The following is a 10,946-nucleotide window of genomic DNA, read 5'->3' as shown; positions in this document are numbered from 1 at the left end:
GTGTTTTGTTTTCAGTGTTTTCACTGCAATACTTGCATGCATCCATATGCCCTTATATGTGCATATGTTTATGTCATATGTCACATGCTTGTTATTGGTTGAGTGGTTCGGAGTTCCGTGTAGAATATTTAAAAAAAGGAAAATAAACGCATAGGAAATGGATCAAGGAGGTACAGTGACAGTCATCACAGTTTGACTTTAGAGTCAGTATAGTCTGTATCATATAGCATCAGATAATAAAATATAATAACAATACAACTAAATGAATGAGAGTCCTTGAACGTCATCTGTTTGCGTCTGATTTAGCCTTACTTCCTTCACAAAAGTGAAAGTATAGGCGAAGTTATTTCCAAGATCACCTTGGCGAGTGCAGCGTTTGTCGATCTGACAAATAGGCTTAGATCTTTGTTTTAATCCTTCATAAAGAGTGAAAGCATCTCGGTGAGATCTTTAGCATCATCTCTTTATCGCAGCGACCGCGATGGACTTAATGCTTCTGGTTGGGCCGTTTATTCTCGCTGTCTACAGCGTCACCGGTAAGTAAACTTCATAACCTTAATCAGCTGTTCGTGTGCCTCACTCAGGAATCAGACACTATATTATTCGACCGGTCGGGTTCGGACCATTTATTATGACCCAAATAACGTTAAAATGACACAAATGTAGGCTGAACTGTAGTTGCTCAGATCCAACTTTAACAAAGTAATGGGTCGCTGAATTTGACTGGCTTTATCTGCAAAGTAACCTAATAGCTACATCTGCTTCACATTGCTAGACCCTTTGAAACATATTTCATCTACAAGACAGTTTCCTTTGAATACTGGACAATTGGGCAATATGTTAGTAACTTAGTCACGCCGATTTAGAATCAGCCAAAAAAAAAAAAAAACGAGTTGGAGGAAAGCGTTTTGTCAAAACTCTTTCCACTCGGGGCTATTGTTACAGTTGCATCAGTTCAAAAATAGGGTTACGAAATATCGTAGCCTACTCCTACGTAATGCCATTTTGTTCAATATGAAATAAATAAATGCATAAATAAATAAATAAATAAATATATAAACATAATATAATATTAAATAGCCCATGACTTTATTTCTTAATTACGACATTTATTTCAATCGCTTTTTATTTTCATTTCTAATATTGAAATGAATATAGGGAGACATTAGCTAGGATAATAACCTGATAAAAACCAGCAGGCTTGTTTTTATTTATAAGACATTTATACGTTTATACCTTGTTTCGGCCTGGGCATTTCGTTAAATGAGCAGGCTAAAATAGTCGGTAAATGAACAGACTTGCGTTCTTGGGGAGCAGGTATTTGCAACGTCACGAGCACACAGTCCGCGACAGTTTGAGATGATGTGGTAGGCCTATTTCACAATACCCCCAACACAGACAAGAGTATCAAGTGGTCCAAAATAAAGGCAGAAATCAAATCCACAACAATACAACCAATTCATAAACTGTTTAAACAAAGTCATACAACTATTGCAACATAAGGCAGAAAAGTGATTTTGTGCATTATGTCATCCAGTGTAAAGTCTTTGGGATGAGCAGGAATGCTTGGGTGGGGGCCAGTGGGAAAAAGTAATAGGTAGAGTACAGTCGGCGCACACAGTGAAAGCAAGAATAGGTTTTTTGGCTTATGTGCTCAAGGTAGGACATTTTTCTATTTTTTATCTGTCATGTAAAAAATTGTCACAGAAACTTGCACACTGAGTCCAATGCGTGTTAATTAATCTGTTGCAAAACATTTCTTAAAAAAATACAAAATGGAGTCTTGAAGCAGTGACAATGATTTTCTTGTCCTCTCTTCTTAAAAGGTCCCATGGCATGAACATTTCACTTTGAGGTTTTTTTTAACATTAATATGAGTTCCCCCAGCCTGCCTATGGTCCCCCAGTGGCTGAAATGGTGATAGGTGTAAACCTGCCCATGAGAGAGAGACATCATGGCTTTTAAACAAGCAAAGTGGCTGTTGATCAAGGCCACACCCCACCCTTCAGATACAGTATTAGGGGACCACTAAGGTCTATATAAAAGAGACTTCAGATACAGTATTAGAGACCACTAAGGTCTATATAAAAGAGACTTCATATACAGTATTAGGGGACCACTAAGGTCTATATAAAAGAGACTTCAGATACAGTATTAGGGGACCACTAAGGTCTATATAAAAGAGACTTCATATACAGTATTAGGGGACCACTAAGGTCTATATAAAAGAGACTTCAGATACAGTATTAGGGGACCACTAAGGTCTATATAAAAGAGACTTCAGATACAGTATTAGGGGACCACTAAGGTCTATATAAAAGAGACTTCAGATACAGTATTAGGGGACCACTAAGGTCTATAAAAAAGAGACTTCAGATACAGTATTAGGGGACCACTAAGGTCTATATAAAAGAGACCTCAGATACAGTATTAGGGGACCACTAAGGTCTATAAAAAAGAGACTTCAGATACAGTATTAGGGGACCACTAAGGCCTATATAAAAGAGACTTCAGATACAGTATTAGGGACCACTAAGGCCTATATAAAGAGACTTCAGATACAGTATTAGGGGACCACTAAGGTCTATATAAAAGCATCCAAAGAGCACCATGTCATGGGACCTTTAAAAAGAGAAAAAGAAATAGGAAAGTATTTGCTCCATCCAATCCTGAGATTGGGCGAGGAGAGTTCCACCTCGTTATCAAGGAGCTGCAGGATTATCCTAAAAGATTCATAGTTTACTTCAGGATGTTGATACTGGAGCCACATATTAAAAAGAAGACACATTTCTGTGAACCAGTGAATCCTGAACAAACACCGATTTAACCCTGTATGATTTTTTTCATGACGGACAAAAGTTTCAGGTGCAGTGTGTGATTGACACAACGTGAGTGAAGTGGTATTTATATTTTAACGTGCAGACATTTCGTACTCAAGGACCGAAGAGAGCTAATTTTTCATTTTAGTTTATGGGCGTCATTTTCAAATGCGGTATTCGGTTCCTTGATTTTGATGCGCCCAAGTATAACATAAGTGCATAACATTGTTGGATAGAAATTCTTGATTTTTTTTTTTCCTGATTTCCTGGATCAAATTTGCAGCACATTTGTGTACTAATAAAAGACTTTTCAAAATACGATAAATGATGGAAAAAAAAAAAGTCTAAATGCAATGTTTGTTTCCCCTAGGACGGTCTGTTGGGATTATTTCCCAAAAAACAGTTAAAGTCGTAGCCGGACATGACGCCATTCTGCCATGCCACCTGAAGCCCCCATTCAATGAGACCACTTTGATGGTGCAGTGGAAACGTGATGGGAAACAAGTTCACTTATATCGAAGTAAGGCTGACAGTCTGGATGATCAGGACAAGAACTTCAGAAAAAGGACATCTCTCTTCCGGGATAAAATGGACAAAGGAAACTGTTCACTAAAACTGACCAACGTAACTGAAGAGGATGCTGGAAATTACACCTGCCATGTTCGTTTTAAAAACGAATCCGGCTCAAATAAAGTCAGTGTATACAACGTTACCCTCATTGTTGGTGAGTAGGCTACATCTAACCTAATACATATTAAAATGACATAAGAGAAACCATTAGGTTATACAATTTTAACATGTTAAGTCTTAAACACAATTTACACATTACAATTTGTTTTTTTTCCACAGACACAGAGTCAAAGCAAAAGCCAGATCCAAACATAAGTGGCGGTAAGGGCTGTGTTTACTGAACTCTATAGCAGGGGTCTTCAACATTTTTTAAGCTAAGGACCCCTTAACTGAAAGAGAGACGTAGCAGGGACCCCCTACTACATATATTGTATAAAATCAAGTTGCATATTAAACTGGGCCTATAATAACATGTAGGGGAGCCTAAAGCCTTTACACAATAGAATACTAAGCTAATAAAATAATAATTGTCGGCATGATTTTATAAATTATCTTTTAATGTTAAACATACATGTCCTGGATGGCCTTAGTGACTTCCTTACCTAGGCCAGTATCAGTGGGGATTTATATTTGCTAATAATATGTTGGATTCATGTTAAGACATTTACATTTTTGAAAGAACTTTAAAAAATTAACAATAATTTGGAGTCCCCCCTGCAGAGAATCTGAGGACCCCCCTAGGTGTCCCGGACTGCCCAATAATGTAGAGGCGAAGCCCCTCCTTTTCTGATAAAACGCTATGAGACCTCATTTTAGAAAGAAATAGGTACTGTAGTGAATGGAGAGAGACAAATAACTTTTTCACCCCGTTTGAATGGAGCCATGCATTACACATACAGTATGATTTTTGCCAATTTAAACGGTACCTTTGCAAGTCAATGAAGTCTCAGTTTGCCATAAAACTGTTAAAGTATAATACTGAAGAAAAGGAAAGACTACACACGATGCCTGTGTGTTTTGTACCAGGATGTAAATTCTTGCGAATTACGCGGCGCAATTCCATACAAAGTCAATGCAAAGACGCAGTAGTCGACCTATATTGAAGTCCTGATTTAGGATCCATTAAGGAACATTATTCCTTTTAACAGCGTCAGCAGGGGAATTTAGGGACCTGCAATTCTCAGAGAGCTGATTGTTCTGATATTTTAGGAGAATATTGTAAACGGTAATACCGCGCGGTCCATTGAGTTGTGACCCTGAGCAGGCGAAGTTGGTGTGTGAAATGAATGGATGGATGTTATGTTGGATCCAAAGTGAAAAACAAATCTTGACATCTTTCCTCTATTCTTTCAGAAAACCCGGTACCAGTTATTGGCATATTAGGAGCTATATTTGTTGGTTTATTTGTGATTGCTGCTGTCATTGTCTGTGTCAAATGGAAGCCATGTGGAAACAACAGTAAGTCTCAAATGTCTCCTCTCTTCATTTTCCCCATTTAAAAGAATAGGTTCACTATTTTTAAGCCTGTCTCAAAACAGCAGTTCAGAGGCCATATGTACAGTGTAACAGGTTTTCTTTCACTATCGTTTTTCAGACAAACATTGTGAACCTATCCTTTTAACACTTTTAACAGACCCGTTTTAAATTGAATAGTTTTTGTTATGAATGCACACGTTCTTATTGAAGATCAGTTTTCGCTCATTTCTTTTATCGTAAGCCAACATTAAAGCATGCTGTGTTTTTCTCACTTCTTCCACAGAGCCAGAGCCAGAGCCAAAAACAGATAACGGTAAGAAATATGATGCAACTCCTGTGCCCTTCCTTCCTCATTCATACAGTTCCTCAAAAATGTTTATTTGCAATTATAACACATTTTAAAAGAAAAGACCTTGAAGAAACTGAAGTAACTGTGATAATTATGACTTCCATAAGACAAAAACATTTGCTCAAACTGCCACTATATACTAACAGCACTACGGGAATCAGATTATCTGTAAATAAAAATCACGTTCCTCTGCCTCCTCCTGGTGCTACTAATGGCATAAAACACATCGCTACGTTCACTCCGCAAGTCCTAATGCTTAATTTGGATTTTCTGCTCTGATCCGATTTTTTGTTAGGCTGTTCACATGACCTTTAAAATGTGGCCTATATCAGACTCCAGTGTGAACTGTTTCGAACTTGAATGCACAAAAGACCAATAACAATGACATCAGACGCAGCGCGCTGTTGCACTAAAGTAGTAAAGGGAGGTTATGGAGGAAGTCAGCATTTTCTCTTTTATTTCAAAATGTTTGTGTAATGGCAGCAGTAACATTAATGAGCAGGTGCTGAGGAGGAGAAGAATGAAGAGAAAGAGAGCCAAAGGTCTTACAAAAGTCTTAAACCTCACTCTCCCTCTATTGACTTGCTCCATCACTGTTCTCCATTTCGTAGGTCTAGTCAAGTTTTTAACGTTACTGTCTGTGTCTAGGGATAACAACTGCCGGCGCATGATTGTGACAAATGTCGATGTAGATTGACGTAAAAGTCGCATCAAATCCGCCACGGTTGTTCACACTGCGGCCACAATGAAACAAATCAGACCTGAGTCTGATTCAGGACCACATATGGAAGTTGTCTGAATCTGATTTGAAAAAAATCAGATCTCAAGAAGTCTGACCTGGTCACTTGACCCCAAAAAACCCCCATCAGATTTGGGCCACTTTTGCCTGCAGTCTGAACGTCTCTTTTTTAAATTCTTTGCTGCCTCAGATAGATGATTCTTCTTTTTAATATGTGATGCAGGAAATTGTGTTAAAGGCTGCCATTTAATCATGCCAAAGAGCTTTAACCAAACTTAACCATGTGTTTACCCAGCCAGGTCTCATGGCAGTTCGTTATATGGTTACGTTATTGAATCCATTAAGTTGTGGACAGGTTACGTAAATGCCGTTTTTTTTCGTGTGGCGATTACGAAATTGAAAGCAATGCATTTTAATGGGAAGCATATTTCGTGATCACAGAACGCTGACGGTAGCGAGTAGTATTGATAAGACGAAAGTCCGCGCAGGGAGGTTGGTCGGGGTGGTGGATGGGTCAGAAAACACAGGACTTTCAACCCGGTTGCAGTTCCTTTACTCGTTCCTCGTCCTAACCACAACCGTCCCGTTATTGTGGCGTTCCATTTCCCGTTGTTGTGTGCCCCTGCAGCCGGGGATCGCGTCCCGCGAGTGGCGGCCCGTCCTGTTGTTGTGGCCGACGTGTGGCGCCTCATTTCCCCGTTGTTGCGTCCCCCCAGAGCAGGTTCGAAAAGCGTGACCTGTACACGTTCAAAATGCGTGGCATGTACACAAAATAAACGTCAAAATCGTAACCTGTGCACAAATTAATAAATCTAAATAACGTGACTATTTCACGACCTGGCGTGAGACCGGGTTGGTTTACCAAATGTTCATGAGCCATTTTGCAAAGCACTGATTAATAATCTGTTGTGTGTCGTATAGGTACGACTGGAAAACGATCCCGGGGAGGACGCAGAAGGCGAAGAAACAACAAAAACAGTACTTCTGACAACATGCAAAGCACCAGTGAAGCTAGTCCTTGAGTATAACTACTACCAAAAAAAAAGAAAGTATATTCTATTGAAATAATACAATCAAACACAGAGTGTAGTGGCAATCTGACCACAAAAAAGGCCACTGGAAGGAATTTGAAACCATTTCCAACGCTTGCTGGTGCTAATAATGAGGTCCGTCATCGTCTTAAGGTTAATCCTTTATTTTATAAATGCATTTAAAAACGCCTACAAAAGGACTGACTGTGCAAGATTAACAACGAGAGATCTAAAAACATCACTCGCACACAGCGGAGGTTGAAAAACTGTGTAGCCTCCCAGATCCTAATTCCTCCATCTCCTTCTCACCTGTGATTCCCTTTCTAACCTCTGATTGGCACACATACACACAGGTACGCAGGTGATGTAGCGAACAAACCATTCACACAAACCTACCACACACACACACACACACACACACACACACACACACACGTCTAAATTGGCTACAACACAGAGCATTTCACTAATTTTTGTGATGAACACTAAATGGCATTGTTGGAAATGGGTTGGGAACCACTGCTCTAATTAAGTAATTTCACTCAATTAGGCGCACAGCTCCCTGGTAAACTATTATTCTGGTGTCAGCATTTCTCTCTTAAAAAGCTACATAAGAGTTAAAGCCTCTGAACACAGGTGTTTTCAGATATTCTGGCTGATTAAACTCTGCTAAGGTTGAAGGTGGGCCAGAGATTTGATGGGAACTTATTAGGTGATAAATTCTTCGGCCCTAACAGGTGCAACAGCACTAACAGGGGACTCAGGAAGATGTCAGTCGCTCAGTCTAACCACACCCACACAGTCCTGGGAAGAAGCCCAGACCCTTCCATTTCCCTTCGTTTGTGCCCTTCGCTTACACGCAAAACGGCGATTTCGCCGCTCGTTAATTCGAGATTTTTGAGATCTTCGTTTGCACGTTTGCGTGTAAACGGAGACAAACGGAGGTTTAGGCGGCCGAGAGAGAGAAAATGGAAGTGATTCGTTGCTGTTGTTGCTATTTTCGGGATTCTGATTGGCTAACGTGGGCTTGAGCTTCTCGTTTACACTGCCACCTACAGGTCTGGTGTGCTCTTGGCTGCGTTAACGGCATATATACACTGGTACGTGTAAACAAACACTTTTCTGAAAACTGACAGCTGTGCATGATGTTATTTTTGAAAAAATAAGGTTTAAATGTCCGTTTATGAAAATAGCCGGCCACGTGTAAACGTAGCACCAGTCAGCCACATTAACTGAAAACACCCGCGTGGGTGTTCAGGGCCTTTAAGAGTTTTGCATTCATGCAAGTGATAGCAGCTGACCTCATGATGGCACTGTTTTCATATAGTTGCCTGCTGTTACTATGACTGAATAGCCTAGAGACTGTGATGAGAAACTTTATTTAAATCAGCTTACTGTCACAGTGCAGGATGCTCTCATGAACTATTCATACAAATAGCTATAAAAACTAAAGAACTGTAATTGTTATGTATTCCATGTATTTATAACTGTCAGACCCACAATGACTGCTGCTGTAGAAGAGCGCTCAGGTCTTAAAACACAGGGCTTTCGAGCCGGGGAGTGGAGTTCGTGTCCGGGAAGAAGTAAAGGAGAAAACACAAGACTTTGATCCAGGAAACGGCTTTTCATATCCCCGGAGTACTGATGATTTGATATTTTGGTATTTTTTTAGTTACGTGTCATGCCACTAAGTGGCCCGTCCCACACGGAATTACATGACACCAATACAACAGTAATTCATTCCACAGCTTCCAGCCCAATGTCCACACACACAACACTACTACTACTACTTCAGAAGTACTACTTAAATGGACCAGTGTTTTAACCCAAACCACAATATTTTTTCTAATCTTAACTAGTCGTTTTGGTGCCTCAACTATCATCGCCACAGGACAGTGACTTTTTGTCGGCTGAACTTAATTGTAAATTCCTCTTAAACGACCGTCCACTCACGGTGCTCTGTACCCGGCTCAAAGTCACCTTTTGTCGGCTAGAATGAACTCTAAAGGCAGATAAACTCAACTGTCATGTGACCGGCTGGCAGTCGGCCTCATTTCTTACGATAACATACAAATTGTTGTGCATAATCTTTTGTACGATATCAGACCTGACCTGTTCATGAGAATGTGTTGCACGAGACATGATGGGTTTGATAATGCATTCTGACATTCTTAATATATGCCTTAATCTGCTTCTGCGAAAATAAATCACCCATGCATTGAAGGAACGTGAAAAAAAATGCATGTTTTTCACAAAATATATGAAAGTGCGAACTTTTCATCCAGAACCTTTAACAATGTGAAATGTTTTATATGCGAATGAATTTTTTTTTTTTTGTATTCTTGACTAAAATTGATTATTATTGATTGTGAGCACTTTTTGTATTTGTGTGTGTTGACCATGATTTAACAAACCATCTAAGGGCTTAGAGTTGTTGTTCTCAGGTCCTCTTAACCAGATTAAATCTCATCTGTCCAATAGAACATAGATATTAGATATATAACATATATTTCTCAGTGTCTCCCTTTAGCTCTGCATCCCCGGTCTGCTTCTTACACACTGTAGAGTTGACTGACCGCAGGGGAAAATACAAAACATTTAAACACTAATTATTTCAGGTACACATTCTCAAGAATTAGCAGATGCAGCCAATTTTCTGACAGTGTTATTTTGCTGCCATTTACTGTATACTAACCAACAGTTTCATACTAACGTGGAACGAAGGAGCCAAAAATAATGATACAGAGATGCGAGTCATACCGAGTGTGTAAATGAGTGAGATCTGGCCTCTCGATGTCTCATACCAGATAGGGAATGCATTGGAGATGGCAAAACTAACTTTTAGGATGAAAGCATATGGCCTTACTGGGGGAATATTTTTAAAATCTTTTTATTTTATTTGAATATTACTGTATACAACTGTATACATATTTAATTGCTGATACTTTTATTTACAACAAAAATCACACGCTGAGGTCGTCAGTTTTTGTGAGCTGTGAAACACCAGGACACTAAGAGGATGAGATGCTTAAACTGTGATTTAATAAAAAAATAAATGGTGTTAACATGAACCGTGTGAAATTGGTCTTACATTTTTAATGGAACCCAACATTTCCTCCCTCATTAACCCAAAAAGAGAAGGCTTAGCATTTCGCCACTTATTACAATGGATATGATATTTACCAACGAGAACAATCAGATTAACCAAATCAGATTTCTGCCGTATGTTCCTCTTCCTTTGTGTTGGCGTTCTAACCTCCGGTGGATTTGTGAGGACTATGGTTAACTGCTCCTCAGATCTCTGCAGGGTAAATCCAGACAGCTAGCTAGACTATCTGTCCAATCAGAGTTTTCTGTCGCACGACTAAAACTACTTTTGAACGTACACGCGTTCCACCAAAACAAGTTCCTTCCCCGAGGCTATTTTGGCAGCGGCACCGTGGCTCCGTCCGGCGCTTAGCACCGCCCATGACGATTGCTGAAGGAGTTGCTAACGTCTCATCCCTCTAACAACACATTTGCTCGTTCCCTCTCTCCTCCCGTGATTTCCTCTCGCCTCCCCCATGCCTCCTCTGTGGGAGGGACTAAGATCACGGTATCATCAATCTTCAGCGACAGCCAAGGAGACAGGAAGTTGTAATTCCAAAGTTTGGCCGCTCTACTATGGTCAATTTGATTTCAAACACCCACTAACTCTGTCTACTCTTTTTAACCATACAAATATTATATGTTTCTATGATGATTCAAGGAAATGGAGGTCTTGGGTATTCAATTTTTGTCATCGAACTAAAATCTCTACTCAAGACTGTTAAATATAAAAAAGTAGGAAACTTTTAGAAACTGTAGGCCTAGAGCTTTTTCAGCCGAAACCTCTGACTGAATGTGATTTAAAATATGTTTACATGTACCTCTGTTTCTTTATTTTTGTATGTAATAGGCCTATCTGTGAATTTATTGTCCGT

General features: G+C 39.6%; 1 protein-coding gene across 2 annotated transcripts; it reads left to right on the top strand.

The window, feature by feature from the left end:
- The first annotated feature begins 206 nt into the window (after window positions 1-206).
- On the top strand, window positions 207-7,947 carry LOC114573991 (V-set domain containing T-cell activation inhibitor 1-like). Of its 2 annotated transcripts, none has more exons than XM_028606265.1 (6): window positions 207-536; window positions 3,190-3,543; window positions 3,669-3,710; window positions 4,743-4,847; window positions 5,155-5,178; window positions 6,875-7,947. In XM_028606265.1, the coding sequence occupies exons 1-6, from the start codon at window positions 482-484 to the stop codon at window positions 6,973-6,975; spliced, it is 681 nt and encodes a 226-aa protein (XP_028462066.1). In that variant the 5' UTR covers window positions 207-481; the 3' UTR covers window positions 6,976-7,947. The 2 variants fall into 2 exon arrangements, with proteins under 2 accessions (XP_028462066.1, XP_028462065.1); XM_028606264.1 differs by having other exon boundaries at window positions 5,149-5,178.
- Window positions 7,948-10,946: the final 2,999 nt, after the last annotated feature.

This window comes from Perca flavescens, chromosome 19 (genome assembly GCF_004354835.1).
Source record: "Perca flavescens isolate YP-PL-M2 chromosome 19, PFLA_1.0, whole genome shotgun sequence".
Classification (NCBI taxonomy): domain Eukaryota; kingdom Metazoa; phylum Chordata; class Actinopteri; order Perciformes; family Percidae; genus Perca; species Perca flavescens.
The sequence above is the reverse complement of the archived record's forward strand: the minus strand, read 5'-3'. Positions and strand labels throughout refer to the sequence as shown.

Excerpts from the sequence above, each read along its gene's own strand:
- LOC114573991 (XM_028606264.1), top strand. The coding sequence starts at position 482 with ATGGACTTAATGCTTCTGGTTGGGCCGTTTATTCTCGCTGTCTACAGC. Across the intron at positions 3,544-3,668 it reads CAACGTTACCCTCATTGTTG|ACACAGAGTCAAAGCAAAAG; the intron begins GTGAGTAGGCTA and ends TTTTTTCCACAG. Across the intron at positions 3,711-4,742 it reads AGATCCAAACATAAGTGGCG|AAAACCCGGTACCAGTTATT; the intron begins GTAAGGGCTGTG and ends CTATTCTTTCAG.